The sequence below is a fragment of the Malaclemys terrapin genome, chromosome 12, assembly GCF_027887155.1.
Source record: "Malaclemys terrapin pileata isolate rMalTer1 chromosome 12, rMalTer1.hap1, whole genome shotgun sequence".
Classification (NCBI taxonomy): Eukaryota; Metazoa; Chordata; order Testudines; family Emydidae; genus Malaclemys; species Malaclemys terrapin.
The window spans coordinates 31,589,566-31,612,459 of NC_071516.1; the positions used below are offsets into that span (position 1 = coordinate 31,589,566).

The following is a 22,894-nucleotide window of genomic DNA, read 5'->3' on the forward strand; positions in this document are numbered from 1 at the left end:
TCCACCCCAACGAGCGGAGTAGCGCCAAAATCGATTTTAGCAATTCGAATTAGGGTTAGTGTGGCCGCAATTCGATGGTATTGGCCTCCGGGAGCTATCCCACAGTGCATCATTGTGACCGCTCTGGACAGCAATCCGAACTCGGATGCACTGGCCAGGTAGACAGGAAAAGCCCCGCGAACATTTGAACTTCATTTCCTGTTTGCCCAGCATGGAGAGCACAGGTGACCACAGATACCTCATCAGCACAGGTAACCATGCAGGCTGATAATCGAAAAAGAGCACCAGCATGGACCGTGAGGGAGGTACTGGATCTGATCGCTGTATGGGGAGAGGATTCAGTGCTTGCAGAACTTCGTTCTAAAAGACGAAATGCAAAAACTTTTGAAAAAATTTCCAAGGGCATGATGGAGAGAGGCCACAATAGGGACTCTGAGCAGTGCCGCGTGAAAGTCAAGGAGCTCAGACAAGCCTATCAAAAAACAAAGGAGGCAAACGGTCGCTCCGGGTCAGAGCCGCGGACATGCCGCTACTACGCCGAGCTGCATGCAATTCTAGGGGGGGCTGCCACCACTACCCCACCTTTGTTCGTGGATTCTGGGTCGGGGATAGTCTCGACGCCTGAGGATTCTGCCGATGGGGTAGAGGAGGAGGAGGAGGAGGATGAGCTTGCAGAGAGCACACAGCACTCCATTCTCCCCAACAGCCAGGATCTTTTTCTCACCCTGACTGAAGTACCCTCCCAAGCCTCCCAAGCCAGTACCCAAGACTCTGACCCCATGGAAGGGACCTCAGGTGAGTTTACCTTTTAAAATATAAAACTTGTTTTAAAAGCAAACGGTTTTTAATGATTACTTTGCCTGACTTTGCATTCGCGGTCAGTTCAGCTACTGGAAAAGTCTGTAGCTACTGGAAAAGTCTGTTAACGTGTCTGGGGATGGAGCGGAAATCCTCCAGGGACATCTCCATGAAGCTCTCCTGGAGGTACTCCGAAAGCCTTGCCAGAAGGTTTCTGGGCAGTGCATCCTTATTCCCTCGTCCATGGTAGGACACTTGACCACGCCATGCTTGCAGCAAGTAATCTGGTATCATTGCCTGACAAAGCCTAGCAGCGTATGGTCCCGGTGTTTGCTGGCATTCAAGCAACATCCGTTCTTTATCTTGTTGTGTAATCCTCAGGAGAGTGATATCACTCCTGGTAACCTGGTTGAAATACGGGAACTTAATTAAGGGGACAGAGGTGGCCGTTCCTACTGGGCTGTTTGCCTGTGGCGGAAAATAAATCCTTCCCTGCAGTTAGCCAAGCGCAGATGGGAAATTGGCCCTGAAGTTTTCCGCGTTTGGCTAGCAGGGTTCTTCCCTGTTACCAGCCACGCGGTGGGGGGAGGGTACCGTGATCATCCCAGAGAATTCATGGCGAGGGGGGGGGGTCGGCGGCGGGGGGGGGGGGTAGTTTGGTGCCTGCAGGGATCTTCCCTGATACCAGCCATGCGGTGGGGGGAGGGGTACCGTGATCATCCCAGAGAATTCATGGCGGGGGGGGGGGTTAGTTTGTTTTCTGGTGCTGCTGAATGTTAACAGAAAAACCGCAGCACTCTACTTGCCTGAAGGGGCCCAGACAAGCCCCCCTACACTGCCCCCCCCCAACTGGCTGAGATTGGCCAGGCTTCTGCAGCACTCTACAGGCTATGCTTGGTATGTGGGAAAGGAGGGTGCAGAAGCTGTAAAACAATGGCTTACCATGGCCGCATGCAAGCCGAATTCTGTTGCCCAGACCTGTGATCTCTAGCAGCAAAGCCACAAGCACTCAGCATTAAGAGGCAAAATGCGACCTTGCACAGAAATCACATGTGCTATGTAATGTGAACAGTGTTGGTCACCGTGAAAGAGTATAAGCATTGTTCTGCAAAATGTAGCTTTTAAAACAATTCTCTCTTTTTTCCCCTCCCTACAGCAGCTGCAAATTCCTCAAGCCTCCCTCCTCCATCCCGAAGGTTATCACAGATAAGGCGTCGTAAGAAGAAGACGCGGGAGGACATGTTTTCTGAAATTATGCAATCCAGCAGGAGTGACAGAGCTCATCTGAATGAGTGGAAGGAAACAGTTTCAAAGTATAGGAAAGAAGTCAGTGAACGTGAGGAGAGGAGGGACCAACGTGAGGAGAGGAGGGACCAACGTGAGGAGAGGAGAGACGATCGAGATGAGAGATGGCGGCAGGAAGACCAGAGGATGAAGGATGCAACGCTGGGGCTGCTCCGGCGTCTGGTGGAGGTTCAGGAACGGCTGCTGGAAAACAGACTGCCGCTTCAGCCCCTGTTCCACCCTCCCCCCTCCCCATGTTCCGTATCCTCCTCACCCAGACGTGTAAGAACGCGGGGGGGAGGCTCCGTACACCTTCCCATTCCACCCCAGTAGACAGCCCAAGCAAAAGGCTGTCATTTTTTTAACCTTTTCTTTGTGGCTTTTTCCTTCCCAGCAATCCTCCTCCCAAATACCACCCGGGTTCCCTCCCTCTTTTTCTAATCTATTAATAAAGAATAAATGATTTTTAAATGATAGTGACTTTATTTGGTTTGAAAGAAAGCTGGGGGAAGGGGCAGGGTGGGTTCCTTACAGAAAATCAGTCAGTAAAGGGGGAGGGTTTTCATGAAGGAGAAACAAACAGATATTTCACACGGTAGCCTGGCCAGCCATGAAACTGGTTTTCAAAGCTTCTCTGATGCACAGCGCTTCATGGTGTGATCTTCTAATCGCCCTGGTGTCTGGCTGCGCGTAATCACCAGCCAGGCGATTTGCCTCAGCCTCCCACCCCGCCATAAAGGTCTCCCCCTTACTTTCACAGAGATTGTGGAGCACACAGCAAGCAGAAATAACAATGGGGAGATTTCTTTGGCTGAGGTCAGAGCGAGTCAATAATGAACGCCAGCGACCTTTTAAACGGCCAAATGCACATTCTACCACCATTCTGCACTTGCTTAGCCTGTAGTTAAACAGCTCCTGACTCCTGTCCAGGCTGCCTGTGTATGGCTTCATAAGCCATGGCATTAAGGGGTAGGCTGGGTCCCCAAGAATAACTATGGGCATTTCAACATCCCCAACGGTTATTTTCTGGTCCGGAAAGTAAGTCCCTTGCTGCAGCCCTTTAAACAGAGTAGTGTTCCTGAAGACGCGAGCGTCATGAACCCTTCCCGCCCAGCCCGCGTTGATGTTGGTGAAACGTCCCTTGTGATCCACAAGTGCTTGCAGCACCATTGAAAAGTACCCCTTGCGGTTTATGTACTCGGTGGCTTGGTGCTCCGGTGCCAAGATAGGGATATGGGTTCCGTCTATTGCCCCACCACAGTTAGGGAATCCCATTGCAGCAAAACCATCCACTATAGCCTGCACATTTCCCAGAGTCACTAACTTTCGTAGCAGCACCTGAGTGATTGCTTTGGCTACTTGCATCACAGCAGCCCCCACCGTAGATTTGCCCACTCCAAATTGATTCCCGACTGACCGGTAGCTGTCTGGCGTTGCAAGCTTCCACAGGGCTATCGCCACGCGCTTCTCAACTGTGAGGGCTGCTCTCATCTTGGTATTCTGGCATTTCAGGGCAGGGGAAAGCAAGTCACAAAGTTCCATGAAAGTGCCCTTACGCATGCGAAAGTTCCGCAGCCACTGGGAATCGTCCCAGACCTGCAACACTATGCGGTCCCACCAGTCTGTGCTTGTTTCCCTTGCCCAGAATCGGCGTTCCATGGATAGAATCTGCCCCATTAACAACATGATCTCCAAAGCACTGGGGCCTGTGGTTTCACTGAATTCTGTGTCCGTGTCCATGTCCTCATCATGCTTGTCGCTGCGCTGCCGCCGCCGCTGCCTCCTCGCCTCGTTTTTCTGGTCCTGGCTGAGCATAAACTCCACAAGAACGCGCGAGGTGTTTGCAATATTCATGAGTGCTGTCTTGACCTCAGCGGGCTCCATGCTTGCCGTGGTATGGAGTCTGCAGTGTTCACCCACCCAGGAAAAAAGGCGCGAAAATGGTTGTCTGCCGTCCGTTGCTTTCATGCAGGGAGGGAGGGAGGGAGGGAGTGAGGCTGTACCCAGAACCACCTGCGACGATGTTTTTTGTCCCATCAGGCACTGGGATCTTAACCCACAATCCCAATGGGCGCAGGAGACTGCGGGAACTATGGGATAGCTATGGAATTGCTACCCACAGTGCAACGGTGCAGAAATCGACGCTAGCCCCGGTACTTGGACGCACACCACCGAATTACTGTGCTAGTGTGGCCGCACTCATTTCGACTTTATACAACCTGTTTCTCAAATCCGAATTATCTAAATTCGGATTAATCCCGTAGTGTAGACATACCCTAAGAATCATGGTCTTAATATAGACACTGGACTGATGGCTCATTACAATAATCTGTAACCTACTAACCCCCCTTTTTGTCTTAGACTGCAGGGGTGTTAATGGATCACTTCACCTTGAATGATCCCTTAGAACATGTGCTAACTACTTATGCTAAACTATTTGTTCGACCTTGCATTTAACTGTGACACGCTGAGTGCCTTTCCTGGACCTAAAGAAGAGCTCTGTGTAGCTCAAAAACTTGTCTCTTACCAACAGAAGTTGGACCAATAAACCATATCACCTCACTCACCTTGTCTTTCCAATGATGTATTGTCAATTCAAATGAAGTTCTGCCATGTGAGTTTTGCTGATCAATTAAATTTTGAGGTTCTTGCCACTGCTAGAAGACTATCCCAACTGCACACATACATGGTAGAATGCAAAAACATAAGCCCTCAAAAAAAGCTTTGCCGAATTTGTACAAAAACACATTATAGAAGAATGCTGCTAAATTGTATATACAAGTTAAATTATACACCATCTCTTCACAGTTATATATGTGGAACACAACAGAGAGGATGTTATTAGGAGAGTGATCCAGAAAAAGTCTTTTATAAAAATATTTAAGCAGACATGCATTTAATGCATTTCAGAGAGATTGTGTCATGCTTCTGATGTTTTAAGCAGAATACCAGAATCTTGCAGCTCTTTTCCATATTTCTACTATTTCTTCACAGTCCGCTTTTCTTCTTTAGTTTCTAGCCCTTGTAATTGCAAAGAACCTTCATAATGTAAAATGAAACCCTTAGCTCGCTCATTCAGCCTCCATGAAAAAGCTACAACTAAATAGCTAAGCAGCATCAAATCTATTGAGACACACAGCGAGTCAATTAGTGCATCTATAGCTGTGACTGAGAGAAGGGTTGCTGGTGACGAGGCCATTCTGCTGAACTTTCTTGAATTGCAGTCATGTCACGTAAAAACCCAAAAAGAGTGAAAACTTTTCTTTGTGAGCTGTTGCCAGGTAGGATGTAGCGCCCAGTGTTGTTGTAGAAGGGTCAAACTTGAATATTCCAGGGGAGAAATATCATTCACAGTAGAATCTCAGAGTTACCAACACCTTGGGAATGGAGGTTGTTTGTAACTCAAATGTTTTGTAACTCTGAACAAAACATTATCGTTGTTTTTTCAAAAGTTTATAACTGAACGTTGACTTAATACAGCTTTGAAACTTTACTACACAGAAGAAAAATGCTGCTTTCCCTTTATTTTTTTAGTAGTTTATGTTTAACACAGTATTGTACTTGCCTTTTGGGGGCGTCTCTGCTGCTGCCTGATTGTGTACTTCTGGTTCCAAATGAAATGTGTGGCTGACTGGTCAGTTCGTAACTCTGGTGTTCCTAACTTTGAGGTTCTACTGTATCTTATAGAGGAAAGCCATGGAATTTACACACGGTTTACTAACACACATTGAACTCCCTTCTATCTGGGGAGCTATAGCAATTTCCCCCCCTTATAATCCAGGAAATTCCTGATGATATACTGGTCTTCACAAGATACTGCCAAGGAATAAGGTACCAGGCCTCTAGCAGACCTAAAATGGTTAGGTGACAAAGCTCTGCACTGCTGCCATCCCACGATAGTGGCCTCTAAAATATTTTTAAAGGAATTAAAGACCACCTCATGAATCCAGAATGAGCCAACACTTGATTATATGGAATATAAAGTGATGATATGAGTTAACTGCATATAGTCAATGTGTGATCAATGTTAAAAACCTTCAATGTGTGAAAGAACACACAAAGTCCACTGAGACCATGGTGCCAAAGACATAACAGCTCAGCACCCAATACACTGGGGGGAAGCCATTTGATAAAGATGAAAACCTTTTAGGACTATGACTGCTAATGGTGTATAAGTGCTACTTCAAAATACATATTTTCATGTTGCTGCCTTGAGATTGTGGAGCATTGGCAGAGTGTGTATTTGTGCACACACCTGGGCTATCTGTGGGCTATAATTGTTTGTGGGTGCACATTAAAAAATGGCCCAGAATGTTCGAAATATGCAGATGCAGAGACAGACTGATTTAAAACACCAAAATATAAGGAGCACTGTCACCATAATGAGTGAGCTCCTCAGATGAGGTAGGTCAGTACATCTCCACTGAAGTCAATAGAGTAACACCATCTGAGAATCTGCCCCTCGAAGAATACCCTACACACACTTCTATTTAAGCCTACTCTTGCTAACCGCCGCCTAAGAACATGATTCCCAAACAAAACACTGTTTACAGAACATCGCTAAATGTGACCAAAGGAATTTTTTTTAAACTGGGTGTATGTTCTTTTTTTGCTTCATGATGATGAATATGGCAGGTAATGGTGGTTTTTTTCTCCTTCTTATTTTATCTCAGAAATTTTATGGAACGTCAGCTCTGCTCTCCTTTCAGTTTTGCTGAAGAATTTGTTGTGGGTCTCAGAGCTTGTTTACTGTAAGCTCCCACACCTTAATTGAAGGTTTAAGGATGCTGGATCTTTAAGGAAGGCTTCCTTTAGCTAAAAGGTTAGGCACAGAAGTTAAATGGGAGTTAACAGACAAAACCGAGTGAAATGAGATGGGTGAGGGAATATCTTTTATTGATATTACCTCATCCACCTTGCCTCTCTAATACCCTGGGACCGACATGGCTACCACTACACTGCATAAAACAGTTTTACGTAATCTGACTAAAAATCCCTTTCTCCTCTCAGTTACTCAACTTTCATTTCATGACTCTCATCACATCATCATTTCGCTAGTTCTCAAATTATCAATCTCCCAGGCTAGATAGATGAGAGTGAGCAATGAAGGATTGTGGAGCATTGGGGAACTAGCTAGAGCCCTCACTTTTTCTTTTTGGACACTTGCGAAGGTTGTTTTTAAGCACAGATTTTTGTAAAGAAAGTGAGTGGTTTGTGTGGGTTAATTGGACTTCCCCTAAACACACCTTCAACTTAACTCTTTTCAAACTCACTTTCTGTCAGGGAATTTCCCTGTCTTTTCAATAAGTGCCAAAAGTTTAAGTCGGTTTGTCAATAAGGCCTGACAGAGGAGTCTTGTTCAGACAGATCTCTGCCTCCAAGTCCCCTCTCCATGCCCATCCCAGGTACCCTGTATATCTATGCTCTCTTATCCCCTGAATTTGCTTTCAACCTCCCACAGCCCCCACCCATTCTGAGACCAGGGAGCACAGCTCCATGACACCCCTTTAAGCCCCTACAATTCCAAATCCATATCCCCCCCATCCTAACCCCATTTTCATAAGTCCCTAAGGTGGTTCCATTTACCCCAATCCCCTATATCTTCCCCACCACCAATGCATTTCACCCTGTTCTCCAACCCCTCACCCCACTCTCAATGCCCTCTCACCTCTAGCAACTTAGAGTCAGCCAGAAGTTAGTTTATGTTTACAGGATTTCAAGTTAATTGCATTTCTTTAATGCTGGAAATATACATATGAAAAGTACCCAAGAACAGGTGGCTTAGCTGTACAAACCTTCTAGCACAAAACAGCAAGTAATTAATTTAGCTGCAAACTTCCCTCCATTAAACAGGAACAGCACAGATCCTCTCACCTTCTCATCCATCATGTCGGGATGTTCAGTGAGCCAGACACAGAGACACTGAAATGCTGCAACGATCATGGAGTGAAGATCTCTAGAGTGGAGTGGAGCTGGACGGCTGCACTGGTACACAATGTAACTGCATACTGAACTGATAGCTCGCTTTCTATCAGTTGAATCAACAATCACCTTCACCTAAGTAAAGCAAGCAGTGGAGACACTGTCAGCTGAGAATTTCTTCAGGAACTTTTTCAGAGAAGAGAAAACTTGTTTTAGTGCTTCTACATGCTAAGAAATACAAACAGTTGAGCGCCGCTCTCTGATATACAGGAAAGCAAGACAGGTTTAATGTAATGCTGATATGCAATGGAACAACAAAGTTACAGTGAAGAGATTGTGCACAAATCCCACCGCAGTATGTACTGGTTTGCATCTAAAGAATTGAGGACACCAGCTGGTTTACTAGTGGACTTACTGCAAGATGGATTTCTGCTTAGCTTCCTTATTTTGAAACTTACGGGTTGTCACTCTCTCATGCAGGTAATTGGACCTATCCACTTGTCTGGGTTTTGGCATCACTAACCTCTGACAACTCTCTTTTGTGTGACTTCTTCACTCCAACAATGGAACTGTCTGCTCTCAGACTTCAGTTAACATCGCATCTTTCTCCCAGGAAAAGAGGAAGTGAAAGGAAAGCAGTCTGTGGAGCAGATCCTTTCAGCAGTAATTACTTTACTTCTTCTGCCAAGCCCCTCTCTGACTAATTAGTGGGAAACTCCAAGATATAAATGGGAAGGAACTTATGGCCTGGTAGGACAACCATGGAGCCAGAGCCCAAGATCTTGGAAGCTAGCGAATAGTACCACAAACTGGGGGGCAAAGGTTGGCTTGATACAGAGTTAAAGATGAACTGTCCTCCTTTCCTCCCAAACTGGATTGCTCTAGCCATACAGCTAACACTGATGCAATCAGCCCACTTGGATTTCCCTGCTCCCTGTAATTTAGTCACACCTTAGAAACGTCTCATGTAACAAGGCAGTCCCCAGTGCCTAGAACAGGGAGCTAGAATTCCCGGTCTCAGACAGTACTTTGCCTGCTAGTGTATACATCTACATCATGCCTCTTTAGAAAAGCTGGACGAGCACAAGTCCATGAGGCCGGATGCACTGCATTCGAAGGTGCTAAAGGAGTTGGCGGATGTGATTGCAGAGCCATTGACCATTATCTTTGAAAACTCATGGCAATCAGGGGCGGTCCCAGATGACTGGAAAAAGGCTAATGTAGTGCCCATCTTTAAAAAAGGGAAGGAGGAGGATCCAGGGAACTCCAGGCTAGTCAGCCTCACCTCAGTTCCTGGAAAAATCATGGAGCAGGTCCTCAAGGAATCAATTCTGAAGCACTTAGAGGAGAGGAAAGTGATCAGGAACAGTCAGCATGGATTCACCAAGGGCAAGTCATGTCTGACTAACCTAATTGCCTTCTATGATGAGATAACTGGCTCTGTGGATGAGGGGAAAGCAGTGGACATGTTATTCCTTGACTTTAGCAAAGCTTTTGATACGGTCTCCCACAATATTCTTGCCAGCAAGTTAAAGTAGTATGGGCTGGATGAATGGACTATAAGATGGATAGAAAGCTGGCTAGATCATCGGGCTCAACAGGTAGTAATCAATGCTTCCTGGTCTAGTTGGCAGCTGGCATCAAGTGGAGTGCCCCAAGGGTCAGGCCTGGGGCTGGTTTTGTTCAATTTCTTCATTAATGGTCTGGAGGATGGTGTGGATTGCACCCTCAGCATGTTTGCAGATGACACTAAACTGGGAGGAGTGGTAGATCTGCTGAAGGGTAGGGATAGGGTACAGAGGGACCTAGACAAATTAGAGGATTGGGCCAAAAGAAATCTGATGAGGTTCAACAAGGACAAGTGCGGAGTCCTGCACTTAGGACAGAAGAATCCCATGAACTGCTACAGGCTGGGGACCGAGTGGCTAGGCAACAGTTCTGCAGAAAAGGACCTAGGAGTTACAGTGGATGAGAAGCTGGATATGAGTCAACAGTGTGCCCTTGTTGCCAAGAAGGCTAACGGCATTTTGGGCTGTATAAGTAGAGGCATTGCCAGCAGATCAAGGGACATGATCATTCCCCTCTATTCAGCATTGGTGAGGCCTCAGCTGGAGTACTGTGTCCAGTTTTGGGCCCACACTACAAGAAAGATGTGGAAAAATTGGGAAGAGTCCAGCGAGGGGCAACAAAAATGATTAGGAGGCTGGAGCACGTGATTTATGAGGAGAGGCTGAGGGAACCGGGATTATTTAGTCTGCAGAAGAGAAGAATGAGGGGGGATTTGATAGTTGCTTTCAACTACCTGAAAGGGGGTTCCAAAGAGGATGGATCTAGACCAGGGGTAAGCAACCTATGGCATGTGTGCCAAAGGCAGCACGCGAGCTGATTTTCAGTGGCACTCACACTGGCCGGGTCCTGGCCACTGGTCCATAAGGCTCTGCATTTTAATTTAATTTTAAATTAAGCTTCTTAAACATTTTAAAAACCTTATTTACTTTACATACAACAATTGTGTAGTTATATATTATAGACTTCTAGAAAGAGACCTTCTAAAAACGTTAAAATGTATTACTGACACGCAAAACCTTAAATTAGAGTGAATAAATGAAGACTCAGCACACCACTTCTGAAAGGATGCCGACGCCTGATCTAGACTGTTCTCGGTGGTACCAGATGACAGAACAAGGAGTAATGGTCTCAAGTTGCAGTGCGGGAGGTCTAGGTTGGATATTAGTGAAAACTTTTTCACTAGGAAGGTGGTGGAATCTCCTTTCTTGGAGGTTTTTAAGATCAGGCTTGACAAAGCCCTGGCTGGGATGATTTAGTTGGGGATTGGTCCTGCTTTGAGCAAGGGGTTGGACTAGATGACCTCCTGAGGTCCCTTCCAACCCTAATATTCTATGATTTTATGCCTCTGTTGGTGGGAACAGAGCTCTGAGCCCAGAGACAGGCAGCCTTTCCTACATCCCAGTGCTGGATATCACACAGTGGGGCTGCCGTTAGAGACCATCACCCCTTCAACCTGCGTGTCATTGAAAGTCTGGTGCCTCCCAATTCTCCAGCTGTTCTGAAGGCTGGTCTCAGGCCACATCATATCCAATGATTACAACAGGTTTCAGAGTAGCAGCCGTGTTAGTCTGTATCTGCAAAAAGAACAGGAGTACTTGTGGCACCTTAGAGACTAACAAATTTATTTGAGCATAAGCTTTCGTGGGCTACAGTCCACTTCATCGGAAGGGCTGTAGCCCACGAAAGCTTATGCTCAAATAAATTTGTTAGTCTCTAAGGTGCCACAAGTACTCCTGTTCTTTTTAACAATTACAACAGACTTCCCAATGGAACTCTGATGGTTATTCCCATGGTGAATTTGGATTCTCACAGGGGCTGGAATTTTTATTTATTTACTGAGTACCAAACTGTCTTAGTGATGTCCAAGACACAAGTTGGGGCAGATCCTAGCCAAAGAGCGTATTGTCATTGATTATGCAAAGACTTCATTGATATTATGTACGTGGGGACGTCTGGATGGAGGTCACTAGCTGACTACAGAAGGCGACAGTGGCACCAGAACAGGAAGGAAAATGGCTGCTCTGCGGGGAGGAGACCTCAGGCAGTAGACAGTGCTCCACCCTCACCCACTCCATCAAGGTCAAGAACCAGTATGCTGTACTGGCAACAGGAGGAGATGATCAGACCTCACGGCTGAGGAAGAGAAGGCATCTCCCCAGAAGCTGTAGTCACCCTCCACCACCTCCATCCCCTAAGAGGAGACAGCATAGGGTGGTGGTGGTGATTCCTCCCACTCCCCCTTCGGAAGGGGATGGAGGCATCTATCTACCAACCTGACCTGCCATCCCAGGAAGTTGCTGCCTGCCTAGAGCCTGTATCCAAGACATTACAGAAAGATTGCCAAGGCTCATCTGTCTCTCTACTGCTCTTATTAGTGGGCACTAATAATAATGCCAGATGTAACCGTGAGCAGATCTGTAGTGACTACAGGGCTCTTGGAGCCAGGGTGAAGGAGTCACGGGTGTAGGTGGTATTCTCATCCATTCTCACAGTTAAGGGTAAGGGCCCAGGCAGGGACAGATGCATTCTGGAGATGAACACATGCCCGCACAGATGGCACTGACAGGAGAGCTTTGGCTTCCTTGACCATTAGAGGAACATAATTTGTTGGGAAATAGGCAACATGGTTTTTGTAAAGGAATGACCAATCTACTAGAATTCTTTGAGGGGGTCAACAAGCATGTGGATATAGTATATTTAGTATATTTAGATTTTCAGAAAACCTTTGACAAGGTCCCTCACCAAAGTCTCTCAAGCAAAATAAGCAGTCATGGGATAAGAGGGAAGGTTATCTCATGGATTGGTAACTGGTTAAAAGATAGGAAACAAAGGGTAGGAATAAATGGTCAGTTTTCAGAATGAAGAGAGGTAAATAGTAGTGTCCCCCAGGGGTCTGTACTGAGACCAGTCCTATTTAACATATTCATAAACAATCTGGAAAAAGGGGTAAACAGTGAGGTGGCAAAATCTGCAAATGATACAAAACTACTGAAGATACTTAAGTCCCAGGCAGACTGCGAAGAGCTACAAAAGGATCTCACAAAACTGGGTGACTGGGCAACAAAATGGCAGATGAAATTTAATGTGGATAAATGCAAAGTAATGCACATTGGAAAACATAATCCTAACTATACATATACAGTGATGGGGTCTAAATTAGCTGTTACCACTCAAGAAAGAGATCTTGGAGTCATTGTGGATAGTTCTCTGAAATCATCCACTCAATGTGCAGCGGCAGTCAAAAAAGCGAACAGAATGTTGGGAATCACCAAGAAAGGGATAGATAAGATGACAGAAAATATCATATTGCCTCTATATAAATCCATGATACTGTCACACTTTGAATACTGCGTGCAGATGTGGTTGTCCAAAAGATATAAATAAAAAGATATATTAGTATTGAAAAAGGTTCAGATAAGAGCAACAAAAATGATTAGGGATATAGAACAGCTTCCGTATGAGGAGAGATTAATAAGACTGGGACTTTTCAGCTTGGAAAAGAGGCGCCTAAGTGGGGATATGATAGCGGTCTATAAAATCATGAGTGGTATAGAGAAAGTAAATAAAGAAGTGTTATTTACTCCTTCTCATAATACAAGAACAAGGGGCCACCAAATGAAATTAATAGGTAGCAGGTTTAAAACAAACACAAGAAAGTATTTTTTCACGCAACACACTGTCAACCTCTGGAACTCCTTGCCAGAGAGTGTTGTGAAGGCCAATACTATAATGGGGTTCAAAAGGGAGCTAGATAGATTCATGGAAGATAGGTCCATCAATGGCTATTAGCCAGGGTGGGCAGGAATGGTGTCCCGTCCTTAGCCTCTGTATACCAGAAGCTGGGACTGGGTGACAGGGCATGGATCACTTGATGATAACCTGTCTGTTCATTCCCTTTGGGGCACCTGCCATTGGCCACCGTCAGAGGATGGGATACTGGGCTTGATGGACCTTTGGTCTGACCCAGTATGGCCATTCTTATGACCATGGGATGCTGCTCCAGGACAGGGGACAGCTGGGAAAGACAGGGTCCACCTGCCCAAGAAGGGGAAGAGCATCTTCACACACTGATTACACAACCTGATGAGGAGGGCTTTAAATTAGGTTCAAAGGGGCAATTGCCCAAAGGTAGGTATAAAAAAAGATGGCTTGACAGACAGCTGGAAGTTTTTTGGGGGTAGGGGAAATGGTAAATTACAGTAGGGTCACAAGAGTAATAAAAGGAGAATACAGTGGGAGGAAATCTGCTCAGCATCTGGACTGCTGCAGGGAATGCCAAAATCTAGGCTAGTGGATTGATCTAACTACTCATCTGGGAAGAGGGGAGGAGCAGCAAGCCCATTAGCTTCAGACTGAGGAGCAGAAATACAAATTTCAAAAAGAAAGATACTATTTCCTTATTAAAAATATAATCTGTATGTTTTCAGTTTACAAGAGTGACTGTTTCCAGGGCAGAATAGAAGGGGAAAAGCAGTATGTGGCCTTTACAGTAAGGATTTTTAAATCCTTTAAATGGTAGATTTTCCAAGGCAGTGGTAGCCTTTTAAACCAAGGTTTCTCATTAAAAACCTGAATGTGTTATACAATTATCTAGTCTGCAAAATCATTCCAAGAATAGCAGCAAGACATGCTTCATATTTCAATCAACAGAACGACTGTTTCTTTTTGTAGGACATCTTGTGGCTTGATATAATCCCTGAATTATTTAAAACCAAAACAAGTGAAACTTCAGTTCTCACCTTTGCCAATCCAGAAAGAAGCTCTAATGCAGCTAGTGAAATACTCATGTCCTGTCTCCACTGTGAGTTGAGTCTTTGTGTTACCAGGTGAATACTGCGAATCAGTAGTCCAGCCGCTGTATCTGTATTAAGAGCTAGGATATAATCCCAATACCACATCCCACAGGGAGGGAAAATAACTAAGCATTAGTAACAATAAGCAAAGCAATCTGTCAGGCACAGGCCAAAGCAGCCACAATAAGCACAGGAAACAAAATTACATACACCTCAGAAGCTAGCAATTTAGTAAATTTCACATGGATTAATGAATTAATTGGTTTATAACTCCAGCATGTTATATATCTAAATCTGACTAGCTTCTTCTCTCAAAGCATACTCTCTTTATGCATCTATACATATATTTTACCAGATTTGCCATTTGAATGTAGTTGGAATAATTCATCTGAAAATACATTTTAGGTATCCACTGCATGCTGCATAATACTAGCTACTACATTTAAATTGTGGAGTTGTGGAATGGCTAACAGCAGGTTTACTTTATACAGAAACTTAAACACTATAGCAAAAAGTTTCTGTAAGAGTTCATAGTTTGAGTACTCATAACTTCAACTAATTCAGACATTAATATGATGTACAAATATTATATAGAGTTCTACTTAAAATATATATGCTGAAAATTACTATAGGATTTCATAAAGATTAGCTCCAGGCATTGAGAGAATTAATCCTGGGAGGAAAAAAAAAGATGCAACGGCACTTCAATTACTTCCAGACATTTGATTTTCCTGCACCACGGGCTTGAAATTAAATGGTATGTTTTCAGTATCTGCTTTCTTTATAATTTCATATTTTTTAAGACTGGAGTAGGGGGAAAAAAAACAACTGATTTCAGAAATCTGTGGAGCATCCACAGAAAAAAATTAGTGGATGCTTAGCACCCACCAGCAGCCAGCTCCCTCCTCCCCCGCGCCTCCCGTCCCTCGGCAACCCTGCCAATCAACTCCTCTCCCTCTCTCCCAGTGCCTCCTGCCCATCTCAACGGTATGCAGGAGGCACTTGGGGGAGAGGGAGGAGTGGGAATGGGGTGCACTCAGAGGAAGGGGCTGAACTGGGCAGAAAGAGGCAGGGTGGGGGTGGCGCAGGGGCAGGAAGAGGTGGGGCAGGGGTGGGGGCTTGGGAGAGGGATGGGGTGGGGGCAGAGGTGGGGTCTGGGGCAGAGCGGGGTTTGAGCACTCCGGGGCCCAGAGGAAGCAGATGCCTGTGTGACTAAGAAAGACAGGACAGGAGAATTATGATGGAAAAAGGGAATCTCCAATAAAGAATACATGTCACACATTTTAAAAACAAACAAACACACAAACAAACACAGGAGTTCTTAGTAAGACATTCTTTGGAACACTAGTAACAGAACTCAAGTATCAGCTATAATTAAAATTTGAAAATAGACCATCCTGATTCTTTTGAACTTTCCTTAGAGGCTCCAGATGAAAATAAAAAACTGCTTTTATGAACTTCCCAAATTATGTTTCTATTTTGAACACTATATTTTGTTTGTATAGGGTACAAGAACCCAATAAAATGAATGTTAACAGTGCTAAAAAGTCTTTGGCCAAAACATTATGAAAGTCAGTCTTCAGACTATCATAGTCACAGAATTCAGTAACTGATACATAGAAGAAAGGTCACTATGAACCCTACAAACAGATACTTTGCATAAGACATGCCAAGAGCACTTGTCTCAGTGCAAACTCGTACCAATTAAAACATGCATATTAAAAACAAACCCATGTGCTGAAAAAGCAGCATTCAGATATCAAGTAAGCCATTTCCAGACAAACTGAAATCCTGCACAGATACAATTCAACAGCGGATGTGAAACTTAGAGCATACACTGATTTCCCCTGCCATTGAAGTCAATGGAAAAACTCATCTTCAATGGTGTAGGACCTGGCTCCCAGAATCTACATCTTTAGTAGACATTGTACTAAGGTGGTCTGTTCTCAGGTACATCTGGTTAACATTAGTGACTTAATCAAAGACTGACAAATAGATACAAATGGGAATCCAGGCTTTCACTAAACTCAGCTGGATCACTACATACAGATTTAGTACTGGGTGGATTTTATTATAAGGTCAAACAAACTCCAAACTATATCAAACTAAAGCAAAACAAAATTTTAACATATTATATCAAGTGGTCTGAGTAGCTGATGTCCTGTTTTAGAGGACCATAATTCATTTTCAAACAAGAATCCTTTTAACTATGATTTAAGAATGGCAGATCATCAACTTGTGTAAATTGTCACACCTGCACCAAAATCAATGGAGCTATGACAATTTACACTATCTGAGGATCTGCCCCAGTATCAGCTGCAAATCGTAAGAGGCTCAAAAATATACATTACAAAGATAAGCAATTTATTAACTTCTTTCCCATTTTTCATAAGCTTTCGAGCTCACTTTACTATTATAAGAATACTAACAAAATACCTTATAACAGGACTGAAAGCTAATAGATAAATGCAAATAGGAGCAAAATTTAGCAGTTAACGCCAGATCCAAAGGGCTACCCACAATACCCATCACCTCTGGTTGAAAATATCCATGAAGATTCATATATCTAAAGATCTCAGTAAGTCAAACACAACCTGGCAAGGAGTTTTGTAAAATTGGAATATAATGGCAATTAAAAAAAAAAGCTTAACTCCTTACCATAATCTCTCAGAAGTGCTTGTGCTGGTCTCTCACTATCTGGAGTTGTGGGCTCCGTGCTTCCTCCGCTTGCTGTACTAATGCCACTGTTAGTGCGACGGTGGTTTTTCAAAAGGTTATTTTCTCCACCATTCTGTAGATTGAAATCAGCATGAATGAGGGAGAAGACTGTATAGGTTAGTGTTCTGCATATCTGAAAACACGCTTAGAAGATGTACTTAGAAGAATAAAAAGGCAAAACCTAATGGAATCAGCTTAGATAGCTTGGAAAAGTAGGTATAATACAGTAATATGTTTTTCTAAAAAAGTCCAGCTTTAACACAAAAAACTCACCGTTTCCATCTGACAGCCAATGGCTTCTAAAAGTGCTGAGTCTTGAACAATATTTAACATCGCTCCTGCAACATTAAAACACAAGAAGAGGTGAACTGCTTACAGTTCAAATGTGTGAAAAGCAGTGTATGTGCAGCTAAAACTCTACAAAAATGTGTCCGTGCTCACTTTTATAAAAAATCTGTTTAAGGGTTTATGATAGCCACAAGGATTTGCTTCAGACTCTGAAATTCAACACAGAGAGTGATAAACTAGCTCAGATTTTGCTGTAAATTATTTTAATTTCACTTGGCTTGACAGAGAGGTTCTTTATGCTCCTCCCAACGCAGAAAGGCCTTTGTTTTTTAATAAAGCTTTTTTGTTTTTAAATCTTAACTCCTTTTCCATTAAAAACTCCCTGAACTCAACTCTGAAAAAGCTATCCACTCTGCAAGCATAGAAAGTATGGAGATGGGATTTTTTTTATGCACTGCGCACACTATGAAACCTTTACAAGGACAAGGCATCAGACACCGATTTAAAAGGAGCTAGGCAGGGACCGACTCTGACTATGTGTATGTACAGCACCTAGTTCAATGGGTCCTGATCTTGACGCTATCTTCTAGGTGCTACAACAGTCGTAGTGACAGATAAATATAACTACATGTTCAGAGGGCCAAATGAACTAGCTGTGCGGACGCAGTATCTATGATTTCCCTATCTGTAAAATGGGGATAATACTTACTAAACATTACTGGGACAATTTTAGTTGTCTATCGGAATATTTTCACAGTGAAAAGTGCAACCTAAGTGATTTCTTAAGCAAAAGAACTTAAGGCTGGAACTTTATCTCTTTCCGCTTGCATAGCAGCACATAACTATTTAAGTCCTACATGATCCCTGATAGTTTGCACAGTATTCTATTGTAGGATATTGAGAACTTAATCCTAGAGTTCAGGATTTTTCTTATAATCCAACATAAAACAAAAAATAAACAAATACATTCAAATAACCTAGTATCATTTGAGTGTTGTTGGGGTCTGTTTCAGTTTGCAAAGCTCCTATTAGTATATTCACAAGCCTCAACTTCAAGGACAGGAAGGTTACTGGTTTATCATATGATGATGAGCTGTCATCATTGCTGAATTTTCCTTCCAGGACAACCTGAAGAAAGAATACATTTCCTTTAATATCAATTAGCATAGACCTGGATTTGATCATCTCAGAGCACTTGCATCGTTATTTGATTAGTTTTACTATTAAGTAATTTAACTAACTCAAAATGAAAGTATTTGACTCTGCAGCATTACCAACATCTGTGACGTACCATATTATTTCCTCTCTAAGTGAAGAGCTGTATACAAGAAAGTCAGTGCTAAATGGAGCAGTTAACTAGACAGCAAAATTGGCCTTGGTATAATTGCAGCATAACAAAGAAAGCAGAATAAGTCAAACTCCATCGGAAGATGGAGGAACCTTGTGGATTTTTAAGATATTCAGACTTTGAATATCCTTAAACTGGCCTGATATCACACTTGAGCACAGTAATATCCTAACCTACACTTTTCTTCCCTCTCTCCATAAGTACATCCCTATTGACATAATTTCTTACTCTGAGGATGGAAGGACATCCCTTGGGAACCTCTATGGAGGCTGTTCTTATATTAGCCAGAAGGAACGCTGGAAAGCAAGGTGTGCCATCTGCTTTCACTTCCCCTACAGCCCCATAAGAGTTGAGCTTGCTGCTTCAACAGCCCTAACAATCTGGAAGAAAGACCAAACCTGTACCCTTTTGTGCAGAGGACAAACCGCAGGACCATTGAGTTAGTACTGCAACTTCACACGTAACATTGTCAGCATTTTTCAGAAATAATCTACGAAAGTATATAAAATAATCTCTCAAAAATCAATCATGCTAATTCGTTACCTCAGATTTTATGGTCCCAAAATGATGAGGGAGAGGCAACAAGGACAGCAAAATATTGATAGAGGATCTTCTCAGCTCTGTAGGGTTTACATAGGTTTTAAACTTTGAGAGCTCTCTGCCAATAAGAAAAAGCGTTAGAAAGTTAATTAACTTTTCACAGGAGTTTGGAATTAAATTTAATTCCATATGGATTAAATTTACAGGCACAAAAGATGCTTAAAGAGCACATGATATAATATAGTATCTATTTCACTTTAGGTTTAGAAGCCTTACTTTGTGTTATCAATGATCGGACTTTGAATTCATGTATGTCATTTTCTTTTTAACAGAAAGGTGCATCTGTAGCTCTGGCTTCAGCATAACAACCTAGGATTTTAGATTCTTCATTTTAGTGCTAGGCTTTAAGAATTCAAGCTTTAGAGACAGAAAGACCCTCAAGGTGAATCCTCCAACTGCAACATGAAACAGTCCAACAGCTTGATATACAATGCAGTAATCAGCTAATAAATTCCACAGAACTATTGTAAGTGTCGTCATTTCATTTTCAGTGAGTTCAAATGAAGCTTATCTACCCCAAACAAGAACACACATGCTTCCATGGCTAGTTTTTAAATGCAGTTTGAAACCCATCCATTAAGCCCTTCCAGTTTGATGACCATTTCACACCTACCATTTTCAATAGCATGTCATCTCATACTAGTCCAATAGTCTTCTCAGTCCTGGTAAAACATTTTAAGTATTTTATCAGGTGCCAACCCAGCAGCTGAGTGTATACTCTTTGGTACCCAAGAGCTAGACAAGGAATACAGCAGCAAATATTTCCTCTAAACCATTCACATGCTATATTTTAAACCAGGGATCGGCAACCTTTGGCATGCGGCCCGCCAGGGTAAGCCACCTGACAGGCTCGGCCAGTTTGTTTACCTGCTGCGTCTGCAGGTTCGGCCCATCGCAGCTCCCACAGGCCGCGGTTCGCCACTCCAGGCCAATGGGGGCTGCGGGAAGTGGCGCGGGCCAAGGCATGTGCTGGCCGCCGCTTCCTGCAACCCCCATTGGCCTGGAGCGGCGAACCGCAGCCAGTGGGAGCTACAATCAGCCAAACCCGCGGACACAGCAGGTAAACAAACCGGCCCGGCCCACCAGGTGGCTTACCCTGGTGGGCCACAGGCCAAAGGTTGCCAATCCCTGGTTTAAACTAAGGTAACCAGTTGTGCACAGGTACACAGTCACACACAAGTTAGCTATATAATGTATGGCATCCATTGCATGAGACCTAGAAACAGGATCTCTTTTTACAAAGATAAGACAAATTGCCTCTTCAATCAAACTGAAGGAAAAAAGAAGCATGTGACATGGTTTTAATCTGTACTTTCCTTGTCAAAATAAGGCTCTTTAGCCTCCACTCTAATCTAACATTGAAACCCAATGTGATTGCGCATACAATCAAAAAAGAGGGGCAATTGACATTTAACCTCTTACACTGAACTGCCCAGAAGGAATAAATACTTCTGTGAGTAAATACACAGATATACACTATATTTCAAATATAGAGATTTGGTAAAAAGGGGTTTAAGCCCTTCGGCAAAGTCAAAGCCATGCTAAAAACTGGACCAAAACAAGGGAACCCATGACTGAGAATGTGCACTTAGCCCTTTGGAGGGATAACTTGTGCTTCTGAATGGTAGTTTAGGAGCAATATGTACAGCAAGGAAATTCATCTCATTTTCCATTAAATGCCACCTCCTTTTTAGCAAAATGTGCTCTCTTCTTTACCCTGTGCCACATACTCTCATAGAAGGTTAGGGTTGGAAGAGACCTCCCTGCTCAAAGCAGGGCCAACTAAATCATCCCATCCAGGGCTTTGTCAAGCCAGGCTTTAAAAACCTTTAAGGATGGAGATTCCACCACCTCCCTAGGTAACCCATTTCAGTGCTTCACCACCTTCCTAATGAAATAGTTTTTCTTAATATCCAACCTAGACCTCCCACACTGCAACTTGAGACCATTGTTCTTTGTTCTGTCATCTAGCATCACTGCGAACAGCCGAGCTCCATCCTCTTTGGAACCACGATTCACATAGTTAAAGCTGCTATCAAATTCCCCCCTCACTCTTCTCCTCTGCAGACTAAATAAGCCCAGTTCCCTCAGCCTCACCTCATAAGTCATGTGCCACAACTTAATCAGATTTCTTTTTGCCCAATCCTCCAATTTGTTTAGGTTACTCTGGACCCTATCCCTACCCTCCAGTGCATCTACTTCTCCCCCCAGCTTAGTGTCATCCATGAACTTGCTGAGGGCACAATCCATCCCATCAGCCAGATCATTAATGAAGATGTTGAACAAAACCGGCCCCAGGGGCACTCCGCTTGACACTGGCTGCCAACTAGACACTGAACCGCTGATCACTACCCATTGGGCCCAACAATCTAGCCCGCTTTCTATCCACCTTATAGTCTATTCATCCAATCCATACTTCTTTAACTTGCTGGCAAGAATACTGTGGGAGACCGTATTAAAAGTTTTGCTAAAGTCAAGGCATATCATGTCCACCGCTTTCCTCATATCCACAGAGCCAGTTATCTCATCTTAGAAGGCAATCAGGTTGGTCAGGCATGACTTGCCCTTGGTGAATCCATGTTGACTGTTCCTGATCATCTTCCTCTCCTCCAAGTGCTTCAAAATGGATTCCTTGAGGACCTGCTCCTTGATTTTTCCAGGACTGAGGTGAGGCTGACTGGTCTGTAGCTCCCTGGATTCTCCTTCTTCCCTTTTTTAAAGATGGGCACTATTTTTGCCTTTTTCCAGTCATCCAAGACATCCCCCGATTGCCAGAAGTTTTCAAAAGATAATGGCCATTGGCTCTGCAATCATATCAGCTAACTCCCTCAGATGCATTGCGTCCGGCCCCATGGACTTGTGCATGTCCAGCTTTTCTAAATAATCCTTAACCTGTTCTTTCACCACTGAAGGCTACTAACCTCCTCCCCATACTGTGCTGCCCAGTCTGGGAGCTGACCTTGTCTGTGAAGACTGAAGCAAAAAAAGCACTGAATACTTCAGCTTTTTCCACATCATCTGTCACTAGGTTTCCCTCCTCCTCCCCATTCAGTAAGGGTCCCACACTTTCCCTGACCTTCTTCTTGTTGCTAACATACCCATAGAAACCCTTCTCGTTACCCTTCACATCCCTTGCTAGCTGCAACTCCAATTGTGCCTTGGCCTTCCTGATTACACCCCTGCATACTCGAGCAATATTTTTATACTCCTCCCTAGTCATCTGTCCAAGTTTCCACTTCGCGTAAGCTTCCTTTTTGTGTTTAATCTCACCGAAGATTTGTTAAGCCACGCTGGTTGCCTGCCATATTTGCTATTTTTTCTGCACATCAGGATGGTTTGTTCCAATAAGGCTTCTTTAAAATACAGCCAGCTCTCCTGGACTCCTTTCCCCCTCATATTAGCCTCCCAAGGGATCCTGCCTATCAGTTCCCTGAGAGAGTCAAAGGCTGCTTTTCTGAAGTCCAGGGTCTGTATTCTCCTGCTCTCTTTTCTTCCTTTTGTCAGGATCCTGAACTCGACCATCTCATGATCACTGCTGCCCAGGTTGCCACCCACTTCTACTTCCCCTACCAAT

At 43.9% G+C, this 22,894-nt stretch overlaps 1 protein-coding gene across 4 annotated transcripts in view; it reads right to left on the bottom strand.

Moving 5' to 3' along the window:
- The window catches only part of RALGAPB (Ral GTPase activating protein non-catalytic subunit beta), a 129,407-nt gene that overhangs the window by 37,912 nt on the left and 68,601 nt on the right, over positions 1-22,894 (bottom strand). For 2 of the 4 annotated variants that reach the window (XM_054045324.1, XM_054045322.1), the window contains 6 exons: positions 19,264-19,378; positions 18,350-18,500; positions 17,358-17,422; positions 17,025-17,157; positions 14,313-14,434; positions 7,957-8,139 (listed from right to left, as the gene is read on the bottom strand). In XM_054045324.1, the coding sequence (XP_053901299.1) occupies positions 7,957-8,139; positions 14,313-14,434; positions 17,025-17,157; positions 17,358-17,422; positions 18,350-18,500; positions 19,264-19,378 (769 nt within the window). Of the gene's footprint in view, positions 1-7,956; positions 8,140-14,312; positions 14,447-17,024; positions 17,158-17,357; positions 17,423-18,349; positions 18,501-19,263; positions 19,379-22,894 lie in introns of all 4 variants that reach the window. The other 2 variants (XM_054045323.1, XM_054045321.1) reach the window with 1 other exon arrangement.